General features: G+C 39.1%; 1 protein-coding gene and 1 non-coding gene across 2 annotated transcripts in view; both read right to left on the bottom strand.

Moving 5' to 3' along the window:
• The window catches only part of Capza1 (capping actin protein of muscle Z-line subunit alpha 1), a 42,746-nt gene that overhangs the window by 12,734 nt on the left and 7,194 nt on the right, over window positions 1–22,818 (bottom strand). Inside the window, exons 2-6 of the mRNA XM_057793215.1 lie at window positions 9,046–9,109; window positions 7,277–7,328; window positions 3,955–4,018; window positions 3,025–3,231; window positions 953–1,032 (exon numbers count right to left, since the gene is read on the bottom strand). Coding sequence (XP_057649198.1) covers window positions 953–1,032; window positions 3,025–3,231; window positions 3,955–4,018; window positions 7,277–7,328; window positions 9,046–9,109 — 467 coding nt within the window. The remainder of the gene's footprint in view (window positions 1–952; window positions 1,033–3,024; window positions 3,232–3,954; window positions 4,019–7,276; window positions 7,329–9,045; window positions 9,110–22,818) is intronic.
• LOC130890299 (U6 spliceosomal RNA) lies at window positions 7,507–7,612 on the bottom strand. The gene has a single exon (XR_009058734.1). It is a non-coding gene; the product is annotated as a U6 spliceosomal RNA (small nuclear RNA).

The following is a 22,818-nucleotide window of genomic DNA, read 5'->3' on the forward strand; positions in this document are numbered from 1 at the left end:
ATCTCTGTGAGTTCGAGACCAGCCTGGTCTACAAGAGCTAGTTCTAGGACAGGCTCCAAAACCACAGAGAAACCCTGTCTCGAAAAACCAATAAATAAATAAATAAATAAATAAACAAATAAATAAAACAGCAACAATAAAGGTATAGTGAAGAAATTGTCTTTTAAGTCAATAACTATAATAGCCCATTCTTTAGATAACTGAGAAGGCAAAGGTATTCCAGGCTGTAGAGAGCCTGCAGGCTGAAATACTTTATTTATGGCTCTTAGGTCTGTCAGCATTCTCCATTTTCCAGATTTCTTTTTAATAACAAAAATAGAAGAATTACAAGGGCTAGTAGATTCTTTAATATGCCCAGCATTTAGCTGCTCCTGAACCAGCTGTTCTAAAGCCTGTAGCCACTTGAATTACATATTCTCACTCAGTATAATAAACAGTATTTTTCTTTTGTTTTTTTTTGTTTTGTTTTGTTTTTTGTTTTTTCAAGACAGGGTTTCTCTGGAACTCTGGTGCCTGTCCTGGAACTAGCTCTTGTAGATCAGGGTGACCTCAAACTCATAGTGATCTGCCTGCCTCTGCCTCCCAAGTGCTGGGATTAAAGGTATGCGTCAATACCACCCAGCTAGCAAACAGCATTTTTCAAAAAGAAACAATTATAAAAGTCTTAGAAATGAAGCCAGGACTGTTTGTTACAAAGAGAAACCCTGTCTTGAAAAAAAAAAAAAAAGTAAATAAAACTAAAACAACACACACACACACACACACACACACACACACACACGAGAAAAACAGTCTTAGAAATGGAAGGATTAAATCCTTAATTTTAAAGATGGAGAAATAAAGACTCTAAATCAAATAATCTATCCCAAGATAGTTTGAAAATAAAACCTCAGTCACTATTTTTTTTCCAATATAAATTATATACAAAAAGAACAGAACATCTATTTCTTACCAGAAGTTTTTGGGCTGAAACTGGTGGCTTTCAATACATGCAATAATGGTCTGTTGCCCATCTATAGTTTTAGCATAAACCTATTGGTGGGGGAAAAAAAGTTAAAAATGAAAAACATATTCACTCTATAATAAACTGTACAAAAGCAGAATGCTAAACTGAAATCTTTGAAGGGAGCAGAGTGAGAACATGCTTATAACACAGGCCTTCCTGGGATATGAACACAGTAAATCCTAGGAGGCTACTGCTTCTGACTTATCACTCTGTAAGATACCATTTAGGCTGGGCCTCACAAAATATGTGCATTTCTGACAGGCAGAGAACAAGGCTAAAGACAAGTCAACAGTTCAGTCAGGAAACCAAGAACATGCAAACTGGCAACCGGTCCTGCAGGTTAGCAGAGCTGTGTGAGATGTACTAGCGGGAGAAGAAAACAGAAAAAGGGAGATTAAATAGAAGGTAAAAAGTTTACACTGTATTCTACAAACAAGAGACAACAAAACAAGACCAGAATCATTATTTTGGGAGAAATATCAATACTGGTGCAGAAGATAAAAAGCTTAAGGTCAGTTAGGAAGCCACAAATTAACCTAGGCAATAAATAATCTAGGACACTGTGGATGAGAAGGGAAAGAAAGGGTATTACACAGAATGCAAATGCAATGATACAGTCAGAAGTTGTGCCGGCTAGTTTTATGTCAACTTGACACAAGCTGAAGTCATCTGTGAGGATAGAACTCCAATAAAGAAAATGTCTCCAGCCAGGCGGTGGTGGCGCACGCCTTTAATCCCAGCACTCGGGGGGCAGAGGCAGGCGGATCTCTGTGAGTTCGAGGTCAGCCTGGTCTGCAAGAGCTAGTTCCAGGACAGGAACCAAAAGCTACGGAGAAACCCTGTCTCGAAAAATCTGGAAAAAAAAAAAGTCTCCATAAGATTGGGCTGTAGGCAGGCTTTAGGGCATTTTCTTAATTAGTGATTGATGGAAGAGGGCCCTACCCATTGTGGGTGTTGCCATCCCTGAGCGGGTGGTTCTGATTTCTACAAGAAAGCCGGCTGAGCAAGTCATGGGAACAAGCAAGTAAGCAGCGCCCCTCCATGGCCTTTGTATCAGCTCCTTCCTCCAGGTTCTTGCCCTGCAGAGTTCCTGCCTTGACTTCCTCCAATGACAGACTATGATGCGGAAGGATAAACCAAACAAAGCCTTCCCTACTAAACTTGCTTTTAGTCATTGTGTTTCATCATAGCAGTGCTAATCCTAACTAAAACAGAAGTCTAGCTGTATGTTGTAATCAAAGGGCAAAGGGAAAAAGAAGTATTTCTACATCTCAATGATGTGGACCAATGTGGTGCCATCAGCAGATTGGGAAACCCAGATGAGAGTTTTAACTAGCATTTAGAAATATCAACTCTTAGAGTGGAAGTGATAGGGATGTGAATAGAAATGCAACCAACTATAATATGCAGATATTTTATATTATTGTGTACTGAGGTTTTTAAAATTTTTTTTCTACAGCTGGAGAAATGGTTCATGAGAGCATGTACTACTTCAGTAGAGGACCCAGGTTCAGTCTCCAGTATCCATATCAGGTGGCTCACAAACACTTGTAACTACAGGGGGTCAAATGCTTCAGGCTTGGGCTGGAGAGATGGCTCAGCAGTTAAGAACACTGACTGCTCTTCCGGAAGTCCTGAGTTCAATTCCCAGCAACCACATGGTGGCTCACCACCACCTGTAATGAGATCTGGTGCCCTCTTCTGGCCTGCAGGCATACATGCAGACAGAACACTGTATATATAATAAATAAATAATTTAAAAAAATACCTCTGGCTTCCAAGGGCACTTGTACTCACATACAACCTCTACCCTCATTTACATATATAATTAGAAATAATAAAAGGAAATCTTTTTAAAAGAACTTTTCATAAACTTATATTCCTTTAGAAATGATTTAGGGAAGTGACCATTACCACAAGAAAAGAAGTGATGTCTGGTGGCCAAAGCTTCAGAAGGATAAGATAAATGTAAGAAAAATGAGTCCCCAAAGCCGGGGAGGACCAGGTAGATACTTAACAGTAGAGAAGCCGTTGGAATAATGCTCTTTCACATAGGCTCTTAAAGCACTGTCACAGGATTCTCTCCAAGACTTCAAGCCTCCGTCCACATCTTCTGGCTGGGGGTCACTCGCTTCTTTCCGTAAATGATCAAACTTAAAGGAAATTTTGTGTCTTGGATCTAAAAATCTGCTATTACCAAGGTCACCGTGCTCTGTAATTAAGACCTTTCAGAGAAGAATTAAAATATGAGTAACTATAAAAAAAAGACAATTCTTGTCATGTTTTGCAAAAATATCCTAGGAAAGTTAACTTTTCATTTCTTTTCTTTTCCACATTGACTTTTAAATTATCATTTTTATTCTCATAAAAACACATTTATAGACAAACTTCTCCTCCTCCCAACAATACTCTATTTTTTTATTTCTATCTAATGTATTTTCCATGTGTTTATTTATTCCTAGCTACAATACCAACTTTAACGTATTCATTTTCACATATTTATGAAACTTTTCAGGGCCACTGTATTATTGTGAGCACTTAAGAAATACAGCTACATAGTTCATAAATGTATTAAATGAAATCTTTTTCTCATACCTATCTCCTAACTAGCAAATTCCTCAAATAACTTAAACTAGTACAAATTTAATGTCTCCTGGTATTTTTGCTAGATTTTCTTTCTTGGTAGCTCTCTGGAACCCAGGGGTTGTATATGCACAGCTTATAACTGAGTTACATATCAAGTCAATGGCATTCTTTTCTCTATTAAAAAACTACCTAGTTGTACCAGAAAGAGAAAGAATCTCTTAATATACAGACTACTTTAAAATCTAAGACATAAATATATTTGGCACCCAGTTTACTATCTGTTGATGATGTCTACATCTCTATCACCTGCCAACCACAGACTATCAGATTATTTAACTGTCTTAAGGAGCAGTTATTATTACCTGGTCATCATAGCCTTCTATCTTCACAGGTGTGAACTGATCCATGTTATACTGAGCAAATGCACTATTTAAAAAAAAAAGAATAGAAAAATTAAATAATATCTCCTGTTTATCAGTTTCTTAATCCAAAAACTTTGGATTTATCCTTAGCTTTTCTTGCTCTGACACTTGACATTCAATCCATCAGTTCTATGGTAAGTATGATCAAAGTCTGACCCCCCCATGTCTACTGTTTCTGCTCTAAATTACATCTATCTCTCAACTATTGTCTTGCTTCATCAGCCTCTACCCTTGCAGTTATCAGAATACATAGCTGGTGATCACTGTAAACCTTAAGTCTTACCATGTCGTTCTCTGCTTGATACTCTTAACAGTGCCATCTCACTCAAATGAAATTCCCTCTTCAATGTGATCTATAACACCCTACTTATACCAGAAAAGCTGGGCACCATCAGGGAATGGTTCTGTGGTTAGAAGCATTGGCGTCAAAATAATAGGAAAGAAGGTAAATCCTAGGCCAATCTAATGCATTATCTATGCATTATCTATATATTATGCATTATCTATTATATATGTATTTGGTTTTTCGAGACAGGGTTTCTCTGTAGCTTTGGTGCCCGTCCCAGAACTAGCTCTTGTAGACCAGGCAGGCCGCGAACTCCCAGAGATCCACCTGCCTCTGCCTCCCGAGTGCTGGGATTAAAGGCGTGCGCCACCACCGCCTGGCTATTTATGTATATTTTATACCCAGCTATAATAAGTCTCCTTCACTTTATAAAGGAAGCAATAATGATGGAGAGGATTACTGAAACACCATGTACTAGACACCAGAAAGAGTCTGACAAAAAGACTATAGCATTTCATTCCAGAAATAAGGTGAACTTTTCTTACCCATAAGAAAAAAAAATCAAATTATTTGGGCACAGGAAAATTCTCCTTTAACAAGTAGGTTCTCCAAAACCCTGAAATCTCTAAGAATTTGAACACACACACACACACACACACACACACACACACACACACACACACACACAGCTTTAGTGTCTGTCAGTATAATTAAACCAGCAGACACATCTGAACTATGTATCGATATAACTAGTACTGATTAGAAATAAGGACAACTACTGTGTTTGTTTTGAGTTAGAGCACCGTTCCTCGACCTATAGGAGGGGTGGGAGGAGGATCACCTTTGCACAAGGGTCACCTAAGACTATCTGCATATCAGATACACTATGTTTCATAATAGCAGCAAAATTAAAGTTATGAAGGAGTAATGAAAATAATTTTATGGTTGGGGACCACAACGTGAAGAACTGTATTAAAAGGTCACAGCATTAGGAAGGTTGAGAACCACTGAGTTAAGAGTTTCAATCTGTAGCCCAGGCTAGCCTTGAACACATGTCAATCCTCCTTTTCTCACCTACCAAATTCTGAAATTGCTTGCACTAGCATGGTTGCCTTCAAGCACTTCTGAGTGACATTCTACCCTAGTATCAGAAGTAACATGTTGAGAGTTATACGGAGTTTCTTCAATGTGGACCTTAGTTTCCTAAGTAAACTATATCTAGGGTATCAGCCATGAAGAGAATTACAGTGATGGTCTTGAAATCCTAGATCATCAGAATCTAGTCCCAAAAGCATCATGGACAGGGCAAACGATTGTTTACTAGGTAACAAATTCAAACAGATTATATAGCATACCCAAATAACTTTGTGATAGTTGTATGCTTTGCATCAACATGTTCTTGTACGCCTCCCCCTTCCCCAGTCTACCTCTTTCCAGCAATATTCAATTCAGGTTTCCTCTTTACAAAGAGACTTTGGGCCAGTTGGGTAGACAGTAACTGAAAGGGAATTTTGGGAAGAACAGAGCAGAGTATTGATAAAGCCAGATAACATGGGCCCTTGAAAGTCATTGTTTGTATATGACTCCAAAAGAAGAATCAACAAGCAAAACAAAAATCCCAAACCAAACAAGCCCTACCACTATGTTTTTGAAGACAAAGAAGACTGAAAATACTATTCTTTTGTGCATGACATCTCACTTGCTTGTCTAGAACTTGCTGTGTAGCTGAGGTTGGTCTTGAGTTCCTAACTCTCTTGCCTCTGCCTTCTAAGTGTGGGGATTACAGACATGCACCATTCAACCTGGCTGGAACTGGTATTTCAGTAAGATTAGTTCACCTGTCAGCAATTGGGATTCAGTGACCAGGGAGAAAAATCATGACTTTATCCTGTAATTAGTTATTATTTGTGAAGCTTTATCAATATTTATTAGCAGGCTAACTTTTCTATAAGTAGCAGTTTAAAAAGATTCCACATTATGTCTAGGCATGGTAGCACATACCTGCAATCTCAGCATTACAGAGGCAGAGGGGCACAGAGTCAGAGAGACAGAGGGGCAGGGGCAGAAGGGCAGAGAGGCAGAGGGGCAAAGAGACAGGGGGCAGAGGCACGACTGCTTTGAGGCCAAGTATTAGGCCGGTCTGGTCTATATAGCAAGTTCAGATCAGCCTCAGCTACATAGTGAAACCTTGCCTCCCAAAACTAAAAACACAAACAAAACAAAACAAAACCCGTATGAACTAGGAAAATTTTGCTTCAGTGAGAAAAATCTAGGCAAAACCAAAAATTAGCAATTTCATACAGTAAGTTTTAAGAAAACAAAAGTTTTAGGGGGAACATGTTTCCTCTACCAATTTGAGAGAGAGAGAAAGAAAAGTAAACAAGACATGGTTTGGCTATGAAGCATTATCACATGGTTCTCAATTGTTTCCTAGGTAATAGCTCTTAGAACAGTTTTCTATAGTGAAAGAGACTGTTTTGGCTTGGTTTGGAAGGTCTAGTCCCCGTCAGAAATAATTTTAGGAGGTTCCAGAAACACAAGGAGGTAGGCCCTAGCTGAAAAAGATGGGATGATGTCCTCGGGGTTGTATCTTGTGCCTGTCTGTGCTTTCTGTCTGCCATTAAGTAAGAAATCTCTCTCACATGTTTGCGACATCATGATGGTCTATCTAACCCTGGGCCAGAATCAATAAGGCCATAGACTATGGACTAATAAAACTTGTTAGTCTAAACAAACAAACAAATAAGAAGATAGTGAACTTCATTTAGGACTCACACAAAGATTAACTGCTTTAGTTTGAAGTGTCTCAAACTAGGTTTGCAAAGTACTAGTTTACTGTCACCACAGATCATCCAGTGGATGAACGAGATTGTTGGTTTGCAGTGCTGACCTGTACTGAGGGCCACACACACACACAGGCTGGTCAAGCTCTCTGTCAGAGCTGCACTCCCAATCGTGGGCTTAAGAGGTACTTACTATGCTGCCCCTTCCCTGAGGAGATTGTCATTATTAAGTAGTAGCCGGACATCTGAGGAAGAAAGCATTGGAATACATTGAGTACAGAACAAACTAAAGAAATTTTGGTCCATTTCTAGAATATATTTTTAAAATTCAGGGAGTCTTTTGTATACTCCACGTATGGAAATGTTAAACATGCTAATGAGTAATGGACACTAATGTCCATAGGTCCCTATGGAATTATGCCTAAGGTTGAGTCTGAACTCTTTTTTTTTTTGTCGTCCTTGCGCAGAGGCCGTGCTAATCTTCTCTGTAGCGTTCCAATTTTAGTGTACGCGCTGCCGCAGCAAGCACAAGTCTGAACTCTCAATCCTCCTGCCTCCATCTCCAGAGTGCTAGGATTACAGGTGTACACAACCATACCTAGCAAAGAACTATGGGAAACCAAGACCTCTTTTTATGTTTTGAGTTTGGTCTCACGCTGTAGTTCGGGTTTCCCTGAATTTGTAATCATCCTCTGTCTGCATCCTAAGGGGCTGGGGTTACAGGTGTGCACCACCACATCCACCTAGTGTCTAATAGATGCAAATCTGGATGAGATGATAAAGGCGGATCTATAAATTTATTTAATAATTTTTCTGGTTTTTGTTCTGGAAACAAAGGCTCATTCTGTACCTTAAGCTAGCCTGAAACCAAAGTAATTCTCCTGCTTTAGCCTCTTGGGTATTGGAATTACAAGCAGGGGTCATCATTTCTGGCTGAATCTGATCTTTTTCTTTTTTCTTTCTTTTTTTGTTTTTGAAACAGGGTTTCTTTCTGTAGCCCTGACCATAGTAGAACTTGCTCTGTAGATCAGGCTGGCCGTGAACTCAGAGCTCTGCCTGATTCTATTCCAAAGTGTTGGAATTAAAGTGTGCCACCACTGCCTGGATGAATCTGAAATGTTAATAAACTTCAGATAGAATCCGTACAGGCACAATAGCACTGAGAAATGCCCTTTAGTATGGGACTTTGTGAGGAAAGGCAGTGAGAATTGAAGTTTTCACTTATGATAAAACTAAAGGCATAGGAGGAATCAAAAAGTAAAAATTTAAAAAGTCAATTTACTGTCATTTTTTAAAAACATGAAGCTATTTAAAAATTCTATTCACTTATTTTTAGTTTTAAGACAGTCTTTAGTCCAGGTTGTACTGGAACTTGCAGCAATCCTTCAGCATCCTTAGTGCTGGGATTGCAGGTGCGAGGCACTAAGACAGTCAGTTTCCTTAAGTCTTTGCTTATTTGGGACTGGCATCCTAATTAATGGAGGAGGCAAATTAAGTATTTGATTCAAAGCTAGAGCTAAATCCTAACTTTTATATTTAGTAGCTGAGTGGCCTTGAACAAATTATTTCAATGTTTCTAAATGCTGATTTCTAGCAAAGCTGTAACAGGTCATTAAGAATCAGGAGACAACAAGCACTCACAGCTAGGCATATTGGTGTACACCCATGTTCTAGCACTCAAGAGTTCAAGGCCAGTCTGGGCCACAAAAGACCAAAATTTAAAAGGAGAAAGGGCTGGTGAGATGCCTCGGCAAATAAAGGAGTTTGCTTCTAGGCTTGAGGACTTGAGTTCAGTCCTCAGGACCCACGTGGTAGAAGAAGAGACCAACTCTCACAATTTGTCTCCCCGCCCCCCACCAAAACAAATAAATGGAATAAAACTTTAAAAAGAAAAGGGGGAAAGCTAAATAATGACAATAATTAAGGAAGGCTTAGAACACCCCAATATTAATCTTTACTTACCATTGAATACTTCATTAAACTCCCCAGGGGGTGCATGAGTGATAAATTTAGTGGCTATGCGTACCTAAAAAAAATAAAATTTATTGTAAGTTTATTGTGAAGAGAAACAAACAGCTGGGTATAGCTGGGCACTGTCTAATCCTCGCACTTAAAGAGATACAACTCGGAGGATCTTGGGTTGAAGGTCAGCGGGACGATATAGATATAGTAATACTGTATTTACCTCCCCCAATCTCCCCCACAAAAGTCCAACGAGACAAACAATTTAAAAAAAAAACAAACAAACCAGAAACATGTAAATTCCCTTAACAAATCATAAGAATTTTGTGTTATTTTAAAAAAAAAATCCCCTTCACACACACGTAGTGTCCATAGAGGCCAGAATAGGATGTCATATCCCCTAGAACTGGAGTTATAGACAGCTGTGAGCTGGCATGTGGGTGCTTGGAATAAAATCCCAGTCCTCTGGAAGAGCAGCCAGTGTTCCTAACCACTGATCCATCTTTCCAGCACCATTGTTTGTTTAAAGATTTATTTATTTAGCCGGGCGGTGCTGGCGCACGCCTTTAATCCCAGCACTTGGGAGGCAGAGGCAGGTGAATCTCTATGAGTTCGAGACCAGCCTGGTCTACAAGAGCTAGTTCCAGGACAGGCTCCAAAGCCACAGAGAAACCCTGTCTCGAAAAACCAAAAAAAAAAAAAAAAAAAGAGAGAGAGAGAGATTTATTTATTTTTATTAATATGTTCATGTGTCTGTATATGTGCCTGTATGTTCTGGTGGTACCCAGAAGCCAGAACACTGGAGCTGGAGTTACAGGCAACTATAAGTCATCCATTACCAGCAATGCATCTCGACCATCTGCAAGAGCAGCAAAGACTTCCCTGCTGGACCATCTCTCCAGCTGCTCTCTAGTTGCTTTTTGCAACAAGATATCTTGTAGCTCAGGCTGGCTCAAACTTGCTGCATAGTTGCTCTGACTATCCTTCCCTCTACAAGGATTATAGGTGTGCACAGCCAGTTCTATGTGATGCTAAGATATAATTCAGGGCTTTATGCATACTAAGCAAATACTCTACCAACTGAGCTACTTTCCCTGCCTACAATATCTCTTGAAATAAAAATTTATTTAAAGCTTTACTGTTTAGAAGCCTTTAAATTTTCTTTCTACAAAACACCCTAAAGCTGTTTCTATCAATATAGATATACGTTTTAATATATGTACTATATTTTTTAAAACATTTATTTTTAAATGTGTGTGTTTGTGTGTGTGTGTGTGTGTGTGTGTGTGAGAGAGAGAGAGAGAGAGAGAGAGAGAGAGAGAGAGAGAGAGAGAGAGAGAGAGAGAGAGGATTATGGGAACCACATATGTGCAGGAGGCTGAAGAGTCCAGAAGAAGGCAACCGATCTGACAGGGGGTTGTGAATAGCCTTATGGGTGCTGAAAAATGAATCCCCAAGTGGGTCTTCTGTAAGAACAGTAAACACTCTTAACCACTGAGCTATATCTCCAACTCTTTGAATTTTTGTTTAAATATTAATAATCAGCTTTGGTCAAAATCTTAAAAGAATTACAAATAAATCAAGCTATAATCTCTCAGAAACATTTTAAGCAAAATTAAACATTCCAAACAAAGTAAATACCAATATCAAATTGCAATTATCTAAATGCAAGGTTTAGTACTAAGGATGTGATTTATAAATTAAAAGGAGGGAAGTCATATGATCATCCCAAATCTTATTGGAAAAAAAAAAAAACCAAAACATAGTATCTTAGAATCCAACAAATTACTCGTTTTGGAAACAACACAGGAAGTTTCCTTGACCTGGTAACTGGCTAGAATTCTAAGGTAACCTACATATTAAAGAAAATTAGCACTGTCACCAATTTTGAAATCTAGACAAAGCTGACTTCTATCACTTTTACTACTCAGCTCTATATAACAGGCATAAAGCATTACGGGGAAACTTTCTTCTATTACTCATGTGGCCTCCCTCTTCTGTCCTCTATCTAAGGCTATCCTCCCCATTGTGATCAGTTACTAGAAATGGATGTTAGAATGGTAGGATCTATTCTGCAGCTCATTTCTTCTTCAATACTTAACTTTCATTTTATGCTCTGGGCAGTTCCATTTCTCAGTTCACTAACATGCTTTTCAGCTATGCCCAGTTTGCTATTCAGATAACTACTTTAACTCTCCAAGTTTCCACTGTTCTGATTTTTAGTAATTTCCCTTTATGTATACAATTATCCCCATGAGGGCATTAGTCATTCTTGTTTGGTGCTCCTTTAGCTTTCCTGTTCATTTTACCTAGAGCCTGTCTCTAGTTCTTTGAAGGGCAAGGCTAGGCGTGTTGCTTCCGATCAAGGTACAAACACTTTACCTTTTCTGGGGGGGGGGAGAGGGGAGCAGGGTTTCTCTTGGTACAGGACTGGCTGTCCTAGAATTCACTCTGTAGCCCCGGCTGGTCTCGCTCACAGAAATCCATCTGCCCCTACCCCTCAAGTGCTGGGATAAAATACAGGTATGAGTCACAATATCTAGCATGAACACCTTATCTTTTGAGTAAGCCTAAAGGTTACCTTTAGTGCTGCAGGCCTCTCTTTTTTTTTGGAGATTTGGAAGGGGTTGAGATGGGACCTCAGATAGCCCAGTCTAAACTCAAACTCGGTATGTAGCTCAGGCTGGCCTTGAGTTCCTGCTTCAGCCAGTTCTGGAATTGCAGGTGTTAGACACTGTGACTAGCTCATTGTTCATTCTCAATGCTATATTCTGAGAATAAACACTGGTTTTGGTATAGCGTACCCTAAATGGAAGAAAGCTCAGCTAGTATGTTTTAAGACTGTCTGGGTCCTTTCCTCCTTATTCTGGAGTTCCTCTAGATGTGTTTCTATTTGCCATTTGACAATATCTTCATATAGATATCCAATAGTTATAAAATCAGCTCTCTCTGACTCTCCTGGAACTAGCTTTTTAGACCAGGCTGGCCTTGAACTCACAGAGATCCACCTGCCTCTGCCTCCAGAGTACTGGGATTAAAGGCATATGCCAAGGCTGCCCGGCTGTTCCCCAATGCTTAATGTGCCAGACAGAAAGATGTTAAAATCACAGAGGTAGAGCAAAAAACAATTATCTAATAGATAAGGCAGTTCCTATTTCTAGATTAGCACACTTCATACAATTTTAAGTTCTTTATGGTCACATCAAAATCCAGCCATTTTCTGTGTGTATATACACAGGTATGCATCTGCCATGGTAGATATGTGGAGGGAGGTCAGAAGACAACTCTTCAAAGTTGGTTCTTTCCTCCACCTTGTGGCATCCAGGGAAGAACTCAAGTTCTCAGGCCTGTACACAAGTACAAGATGATCCACTGGGTCATCTCACAGGCCTCTAAGCCATTCTTAAGCAGAGAAACCTGTCTCACAAGCCCCTTGAAAACGAGCTGGACACTGGTACACTAAAGCCTAAATGGGAGGCAGCAAGATGGTTCAGTGAGTAGAAGCACTTGATGCCAATCTGTGCTTTATGCATTCAGAATCTACACAGTGGAAGCTGAGAACTGACTCTCTCAAACTGTCTGCTAACTTCTACATGTGCAAGTAAACATTCATGCAAATCCACCCTGAACAAGTAAATGTTTAAAATTATAGCATCAACATGAAAACTTAAAAAAAAAAAAGACAAAACAAAGTCTAAATGTAGCTGTGAATGTAGTGGCTCACTCATGATTGTCCTATAATCCCAGGACAGACAGGGCTATGTAAAGAAACTGTATCTTGAAAAACAAACAAAACAAAAACAAAGACCATAAAATAAAAACAAATAAATCTAAAATAAAAAATTCAAGGATGGAAAAAGAACGAATTGAGGCATTGTCAAATTGCTGACGGCAGCAAGGAAGGATCTTAACAGTCATTCCTCTAAAGAGAGGAGCTCAAGTATGTAACAGTGAGGGAAGAACACCAAGCAGCAGTATTACATTCTGGTTCAAGTGCTAGAAAAAAAGCAACCTCCCTGCATTTGAGACCATCAAGAACATTGACAGCCTTTCAAGTGCTAAACTGATTTTTCACTCGTTGAACACAATGCCTAAAACCAGGTCAAAGTAGTAAAAACTTATATACCCAGTCTAAATTAAATACTAAAGTCAGATCCATAGCCCACCAGGCTCCCCCATCTCAACTCTCTTTCCTACTACTTAGCTTCTGGATCTGTGTGCCTTAGAACTACTGAAGTTTTTCCTACTTTTTGTCAAAAATAAGCTACTAGAGCAGTGGTTCTCAACCTGGAGGTGGACTGGTCTTTTCACAGGGGTCGCCTAAGACCATCTGCATGTCAGATATTTACATTATGATTCACAACAATAGCAAAATTACATCTCATTTCTAGGCTTTACTTGTGTTTCTTCTTCAAGGAAATTGTCATTACTAAATATTTAACTGTTTATTGCCCAGTTCCTTCAAAAGAATTTGCAGAGCACAGAGCAGGGATCAGCAAACAGCTAACGCAGAGGGCAGAGGTAAGCCACATGTTTTCTGTTCCATAAAATAAACTAATATGATGGTGACCAAGAAACCTTTGCATGCTAAAACTTATATTTCATGAAAATTTTACACCACCAGATATTCTTTTGGTATCGTTCAGGCTTTGTAAAAGCAAATAGAGAACTGGATTTGTCCCATGGGGTAACAATATACAAACCTCGCTGGGTGGTGGTGGCGCACACCTTAAATCCCAGCACTCGGGAGTCAGAGGCAGGCACATCTCTGTGAGTTTGAGGCCAGCCTGATGTACAGAGCTAGTTCCAGGACTGGTAGGGCTGTTACAGAGAGAAACCTGGTCTCGAAAAAACCAACCAACCAACCAACCAAACAAACAAACAAACACAAACAAAAACAAAACCACGAACCTTTAGCACAAAGCTTAAGAACCTGTCGTATTGGTTCACTGTTGTGATGGAGGAGTTAATTTTATTGGTTAAATAAAGAAACTGTCTTAGCCCTTTAATAGGACAGAAAATTAGGTAGGCGGGGTAGACAGAACAGGATGCTGGGAGAAAGAAGCCGAGTCAGTGAGTCGCCATGATTCTCCCACTCCAGACGCAGGTTAAGATCTTTTCTGGTAAGCCAACTCATGGGCTACACAGAATATTAAAAATGGGTTAGATCAATATGTAAGAGCTAGCCAATAAGAGGCTGGAACTAATGGGCCAGGCAGTGATTAAAAAAATACAGTTTCCGTGTAATTATTTCGGGTGTAAAGCTAGCCGGGTGGTGGGACACAGCCCGCTGCTCCTATTACAACAGAGTGGCGCCTTTACATTGGTGTGGATTTAAAGGTCAATTTTGTTATATGTATATGCATATTTCTAATCTTGATTAAGGTATTGTAATTGTATAGTTCATTTAAAAATGTAATGTATATAGGTTGTTAATGGATAATCATCGATAATTGTCAAGCTTTTAGTCATGTTAGTTAGATTTTCTAGATGTACATAGATATATTTCAGATAGGCATTCTTCATATCTTTCAAAGGCTACAAAATATGGCATTTAAGTGTTTTAATAATTTAGGGCTTTTAATGACAATGAGACACATCTGCTCCTGACAACACCAATCTACTTCAAGAGAAAGATGGGCACCAAAGAGGCTCCTTAAGGAGTTTGATAGCCATTTGGGCAAAAAACTGCTCTTGCCTGGACCATTACATAAACTGGACACAGAGAACCTGCAAAAAGAGGACTGCTGAACTTGCCTAAAGGTGAGATGGTTTTTCGGGGTTCCTGATTCATAAAAGAGTCTGCAAGACATTCTACAGGACACAGCAGAAAGTGACTAAACTGTCTTTGAAATTTCCTGCTTAATAAAAATGTCTGCTAGATATTATGGGCCTGAAGGCCAAAGATGGATGCCCCAACGGTACAGAGGAACTTTGGGTGACTGTACAGGCAGCGAGATGTCTCTGTCATTTCTAGAGTTTTCTTATTTCTTGTTTACTTAGGTAATATTATATCCTTCTGGAGTCTTTAATGAAGTTAAAAAATAAATAGATAGTTATAGTTTTCCTTAGTTATGATAAAAAATAGATATAAATATTGTAACTGTAATTCTTGCTTGAAAACTGTTTTGTTATATGTAATCTTACTATGTTAAAGTGAAAGCCTTTCTTTTTTGTTTAAACAGAAAAAGGGGAAATGATGGAGGAGTTAATTTCATTGGTTAAATAAAGAAACTGTCTTAGCCCTTTAATAGGACAGAAAATTAGGTAGGCGGGGTAGACAGAACAGGATGCTGGGAGAAAGAAGCCGAGTCAGTGAGTCGCCATGATTCTCCCACTCCAGACGCAGGTTAAGATCTTTTCTGGTAAGCCAACTCATGGGCTACACAGAATATTAAAAATGGGTTAGATCAATATGTAAGAGCTAGCCAATAAGAGGCTGGAACTAATGGGCCAGGCAGTGATTAAAAAAATACAGTTTCCGTGTAATTATTTCGGGTGTAAAGCTAGCCAGGTGGTGGGACGCAGCCCGCCACTCCTATTACAACACTGTTGTACAACCCAAACTACGACCTGGTGAGTGCCTTATACTAACTTTAAAGCAATGAGCACTACTCTACTGTGCACAACTTTCATTCAAGCTTCTCTTTTGATCTTTATTAAGGTAAGCAGAAAAGTCACCATGACCCAAGAGTAGCCTAACCTGAGGGGTGGAGAGGAAACTACAATCTAGGCAATTTACTATAATAAGTATCAACAGAGAGTAAAATTCCAGAGTATTTGGTGTCAAAGATTTAGCTTTATCATTTTAATTTTTCATGTGGTATGTGTGAAAGAGGGAGGGAGAGAAAGGTAGAAGTGGGGGGGGGGGGAGAAAAGGAGATTTTAAATTGCTTTTTGGTTGTTTTGTTGAGACAAGCTCTTGCTCCGCAGCACAGGGTGAATCTGTGGCAATCTTCCGGGATTAGAGTGGATGTGCCAGTCCTGGCTCTAGATTTTTTTTTTTTTAAAAAGCAAGAATTGACTCAAAGCTTTGCTTTTGAAATCTGTATCTCTAACAAAATTGAGAAACAGGAATAGGTAAAATAATAAAGAGAAAATTTTAAAGTCAAAACATTATCTTTTTTCAAAACTTGAGTGGTAGATGGCTCAGTGGATAAGAATTCTTTTTTTTTTTTTTTTTTTTTTTGATTTTTCGAGACAGGGTTTCTCCGTAGCTTTTGGTTCCTGTCCTGGAACTAGCTCTTGTAGACCAGGCTGGCCTCGAACTCACAGAGATCCACCTGTCTCTGCCTCCCGAGTGCTGGGATTAAAGGCGTGCGCCACCACCGCCCGGCAAGAATTCTTTTTCCAAGCCTGATGATCAAAGTTCAATATCCAGGACACACATAGTGGGAGAAGCGATTCCTACAAGTTGTCTTCTATTAAACTTCATCCTTGTTTAGACCTACTTAAAAAAATTATTTATGTGGCTGGTGTAGTGGCACACAGCTTTAATCCCAGCACTTGGGAGGCAGAGGCAGGGTATCTTTGTGAGTTCGAGGCCAGCCTGATCTACAAAATGAGGTCCAGGACAGCCAGGATTGTCACACAAAGAAAACCCATCCTGAAAAACAAACAAACAAATAAATAATATAATTTATTATTACTGCCTATTAAGTACTGAGCTTTCAAAATTTATTATCACTGCCTATTAAGTACTGGGCTTTCAATTTATTTATTTTTGTGTACGTATGTTTGCCACTGGCTATAAATCCCAGCTGTCCTTACTGTATTAGTATTTGAGTATAATCTCATCTTTATCACAACAATCTTGCATAGTATCTTACCATTTTAACACATACCAAATAATTTTTCCTTACTAGGAGTTACCATTGTATTTTATAACAACTTATATCATGCTGTCTAAAAATGGTGTACTTAAGCAGAAAGTTTACTACACGGGGAAAAAAGAAACTGGGCTTGGTGGCACATGCCTTTAATCCTAGCTCTCGGGAGGCAAAGACTGAGGGATCTCCAAGTTTGAGGCTAGCCTACATATCGACCACACAGTAAGCTCCAGAGGCTAGGACTTCAAATAAGAATCCTTCTCAAAGCCGGGCGGTGGTGGCGCATGCCTCTAATCCCAGCACTTGGGAGGCAGAGGCAGGCGGATCTCTGTGAGTTCGAGACCAGCCTGGTCTACAAGAGCTAGTTCCAGGACAGGCTCCAAAACCTGTCTCGAAAAACCAAAAAAAAAAAAAAAAAAAAAAAAAAAATCCTTCTCAAACAAAACAGTTTTTTTTATAGTTTTATAGTTATTTTATAGTTACCATTTCCATGTAATTCCATGCAATTTAAGCACCAAGTTAGAAGGAAATTATCCCTTAATTCTCATTTTGGGTTCTAAACCATGCAGAATTTTGATAAGGTTTCTGAACATGTATCCTAAGTGTTCATTTAGTCATTTAAAGTGAATGCTATGACTTGTTTGAGTAAATAAAATTTAAAGTATTTGGTCAATCTCAGTAGAGATTAAGCCAAGTCTTATCATAAATGCAGCATGTATGTAGAAAGGGATGGAAAGGACCCTAGTGTTTTACTTAGAAGATCTATCTGAATATTTAAGAACTAAGACAGGACAGAAAGACAAGAAAACTGTGGGAACATGAAGGCAAAATACTCACATACATAAAATTAAATAAATCTTCATAAAACATTTTAACTATTAAAAATGTTAGAGAGAGAGAGAAGGGTCTGACCTAGACAGAATCAGTATTTTCCGAGAAACATAACTAAGTTAACAAGAGCAAAAGCACAGCAACACCTGAGATTAAAGTGTCCTAGAGTAATGGTGTGGTTTCCAAATTCAGAGGGTAGAGCTAGCAGTACAGGCTTGTGCTGGATGGTAACAAAACAGTGGGAAGCAGCATTTGCCTTCAGGATCTGGTGCGTATGTTTATGACATTCTAACAGAAAGGTATATCCTCCTCCCCGTAAACCAATTTTACTTTTTCTTTTTTAGTTACTGGGAATCAAACTATTTCCCAAGACATCTTTCCCATTCAACCGCTTGAATTTAGTTTCTTCATTTTTAAGTATAATTCCTGTGTACATTGAGGACTACTTTAACTATCCAATTGATGTAACATAAAATACACTTAGACACAGTACTTAATTTTTTCTCTTAAGCAAATGGCCAAGCATTATCAAAATTTGAGTGATGTGTCCTCTTTAAAGGTCCAAACCTTTGTGTTTAGTAATGTGTTAATTTACAAAGAAAACAAATAAACAAAAACAATTCTTAGATCCCAGGCACTGAGGTGATACTAAAGAAGAGGTTAAAAAAGAACATGAAAAGAAACACTCCATTTGCTTCTAACATTGAAATCACTGGGGGATTTAAATGAGCAGATGCCTGGGTTCGACCTGCAGAGATTTTGATGTGACAGCTCTCTTGACAGGCAGCAGTGTAAGAATTAGTAGGGGTTGGCTTTTACAAAACTTCCTCAGCAGCCAAGGCTGTATGTCAAGTCACTACCTTCAGCTAATATGAAGTGCAAATAATGGTGGATACAAATAACACAAGATAAACCACATTAAGTACTTCACCCTTCCAATCTTTGTATATTTTATCAGGTTAGCAAATAAATTTACATGAGCAATAATAGCCTTTAATAAGGGACGTTTAAAAACAACTACTTATTTATCTTCAAAGATGCATTTTAACTTTTGTGTAAATGTGTGTGGCCATGTGCTCATGGGTGCTTGTGTCCACACAGTCCAGAAAAAAAGACACTCTGTAGCTAGAATTATAGGCAGTTGTGAGCAACTCAACGTGAGTGCTGGAACACACACTCAGGTCCTTTGTAATAAATAGTACATGCTCTTAACCACTGAGTTGTCTCTCCAACTCTAAAAAGGTCTAAAATAACTACAAATCAGAACTGGCAAATCAAAAGTATAAAGATTATAGGGCATAGATCTTAAGAGGAAGGAGATGGATATATGGGTTAGGTTGGTAAAAAAAAAAATCTACAAGGAAGAGAAAGGTGGGATTTTAAAGTTGGACTCTGCAAAAATACTTCAGATACTTTTACAGGGAAATTACAAGCGGAAGGATAGAGGAGGGTGTGTTGATACACGCCTACAATCAGAAGAAAGGAGAGAAACAGGAATCTGAGGCCAGTCTGGGCTACTAGTGAGTGTGTCTTCAAAAAAAATTTAAAAAGGTATGAATTACTGAAGAAGGAACTATAAGGTTCACAATTTTGAGATATAGGGGCTTCCTTGGAGCCCTGTAAAAGCTCCCCTAGTAATGTAATAACAAATTAGCCTAAAAAGAAAAAAAAATTCCCACTCATTTCTATTACACAAAACTTCACCTGATCTTAGTGGTGTACCTTACTGTATATATACCTGTTATGGAAGAAGATGCCATCAAAATTTCTGGATCACATAGATAATGTCCCTGGTTCCAACTTCAGATTCAAAAAGTACCGAGAGGCCAGGTTCAATACTAGCTACTTAGGAGGTAGACAGAAAGACCATAAATTCAGGTCATCCTGGACAATTCTTAGTTTTGCACTGAGGTAACATATTAAATGCTTAATGATGTCTCAAAAAAAAAAAAAAAGTAAAGAATAAGAGCTGGAGTGATGGCTCAGTGGGTGAGAGAACTTGCCAAAACCCGCATGGTAGTGCACGACCTCTACTCGCAGGAGACTGCTTGTTCCTTTATGACCTCTGCAGGTACTAGGCACTCATGTGGTGCACATACATACATGCAGGCAAACCACACAAAGTCAAAATAAAATTTAAAAAAAGGGTTGCATGGGCTGGAGAGATGGCTCAGAGGTTGAGAGCACTGACTGCTCTTCCAGATGTCCTGAGTTCAATTCATGGTGGCTCACAACCATCTGTAATGGGGTCTGGTGCCCTCTCCTGGCCTACAGGGATACACACAGAATATTGCATAGATAATAAATAAATAAATCTTTAAAAAAAAAAAAAGGGTTGCACCAGGCAGTGGTGGCGCACACCTTTAATCCCAGCACTCGGGAGGCAGAGGCAGGCGGATCTCTGTGAGTTCAAGGCCAGCCTGGTCTACAAAGGGAGTTCCAGGACAGGCTCCAAAGCTACAGAGAAACCCTGTCTCGAAAAACAAAAAACAAAACAAAACAAAAAAAGGGTTGCATATACAGGCCAGTGGCAGAGCACTTCTACAGCATGGACATGGGTCTAGGTTTAATACTAAGTACTACAGGGATGGATGGAATATATGTATATATTATATAATAAATATAAAAATGTGCTAAAATTATAATTTCCATGTGACTACAATAGCTAGAAAAAATAGCCTCTTTTGTATCTATTAAATTGTGTTATTCCATTTTTACAATTTGTTTGTTCAACTTAGTCAATATAAGTCCCTGAAAGAGATAGATTTAGTATCCTGATAAATCAAACTATTTAGCATATTAGGCAGAGAATTTAGATTTTGAAACATTGCAAGTTCAGTTTTTGGATGCTATAAAAAATTATCAGAATACTTACTAAGAATAAATTCCTGACCACTGATTCCAGAAATTCTGATTCGGTAGGTCTAGGACAGAACCTAGAAATTTGCTTTTAAAAGAAACTCACCAGAAATGATACTGTAGGCAAGAACTGTTCTAATCAAACCCACGATTCTCAAAGTGCTTTTTAGCACATTTTATGCAAGAATTTCTGGTGGCATACTTAAAGAAGCTGAAAAGACCACTACCTTGATTTAACAACAATTATGATGCCATCAGAGCATCTGGATATCTCAACAGCTATGAAGGTATTTATGTTGCCATGGTACCAACCTGTTCTGTTGTTTAGGGTTATGCTCAGCATCTCTACTCACTTTCTACCACCCGTGCAAAGGAGTCAAGGTCCTAAGGAGGAAACAAGCTCAAAGGCAGATTGCCAACTGTAGTGGCATTCAATTATACTTTAATAAAGACTGCCTGAAAATCTGAAAGTAAAAAAGTCCCACTGGTCAGCCTTATAAATCAGATTATGATAACACAAACCTTTAATCTCAGTAGCCACAATGTCACACACCTCTAATCCCAGTAGCCACTCTCGCTGCCATAAAAATTGGGTGGTGCATGCCTTTGATCCCATCCCTAGAGAGGAATATAAAACGGGGCGAGACAGCTTTCAGATACACTCTCATTCTGAGATTCTAGGAGACAGAATAGCCATTTCAGACTGAGGTTGAGTTAAGTGCCAGTGACTGGCTGTTTTACTTTTCAGATCTTCAGGTTGAATCCGTTTCTGACCCTGAGTTTTTATTAATCGTAAACCAGACAACATTGTATGAACTCTACTAATTATTAGTTCTGGACACTTGGTCCTTTGTTGTTGTTGTTGTTCTTTGTCTTTTTAAGCTTCACTTTATTCCTAGGGATGTTTTGACAGGAATGCATATTTATAAAGAACCTAACACATAGTAAGTACTTAAAAGGTTATCTTAATGCAAAAACAATTCACAAGGAAAAGTCCCTCCATTTCAAAAGCCCACCACCTATCTCTGATGCAGCCTTCTTGCTATTATGCTACACCATGTCTGACATAGCAACACATGGTTCACTCAGATGAATATTTCACCTCACAATGACTTAGAACATGCAATAAATTTTACATACTGCTCAAAACTGAGTAACAGAGCTGTGAAGAATTTCTAGTAACCCTGGAAAGGAAGGAAAGGCTAGTGGCAGAGAGAACAATTACACATGCTTAAGCATAGTGTGAAAGGAGTCTGGAGAAATGTCTCAGAGCTGAGAGTACATGCTGCTCTTGCAGATCTGAGTTTAGTTCCCAGCTCCCACGGGAACTGGGGCAGGCCTCCAGCTACATGGAATCATGGGATCCAACTCCTGGACTTTCAGGGCACCTACACTCATGACGACATATCTCCCCTCCCAAGCCCTCGCATATACCACAATTTGAAAAAAACAATAATGAAAATATCCAAAAATCTTGTTAAAGAGTCAGGAGTGGGGATGTATTCCTTTTTTCCCAGCAATTGTGAGGCAGGCAGAGGCAGGAGGATCTCTGAATTTGAGGCCAGCCTGGTTTATGTAGCAAGTTCCAGGACACATAACAGAGGGAACCTGTCTCAAAAAAACAAAATAAACAAGTAGCTCTCTTGGAGGCAGATAGATTTTTTTTGAGTTCAAAGACAGCCTGGGCTACAACATACAAACAAAAGGGCACGTGGGGAGGGGGGTGGCTCAGTGGGGAAAGGGCACTTGAGCAAAGAACTACAAAAAAAAAAAAAAAAAGAGGGGATATAGCTCAGTGGTGGAGTGTTTACCAAACATACAGGGATATACAAACAATGAAAAGTAAAAGCTCCCACCCCCAAAGAAAACAATGGTAGAAGGAATGTGGACAGATCAAGTGGAAATTAGAGACAGGATGTGGCAGTAAATGTTTACAATCGCAGCATTTGTGAAGTGGAGGCAGGAGGATCATCCTTTTATACAAGTTCCAAGCCAGCCTGGGCTACATGAGACCTCAGTGGTTAAGAACACTGGGTGTTCTTCCAGAGGACCTGGATTCAATTCCCGGCACCCACATGGCAGCTTACAACTGTGCGTAACTCCAGTTCTAGTGGATTCAACACCAATGCATATTAAACAAACAAACAAACAAAAACAAAACAAACAAGACAAAAAACAACAAAGGAAAAAGGGTCTTTTGGGCTGGAGATAGAGTTCGGTGGAAAGATGCTTCCTTAGCACTAACAGGGCACCA

Source organism: Chionomys nivalis, chromosome 18, assembly GCF_950005125.1.
Source record: "Chionomys nivalis chromosome 18, mChiNiv1.1, whole genome shotgun sequence".
Lineage (NCBI taxonomy): Eukaryota > Metazoa > Chordata > Mammalia > Rodentia > Cricetidae > Chionomys > Chionomys nivalis.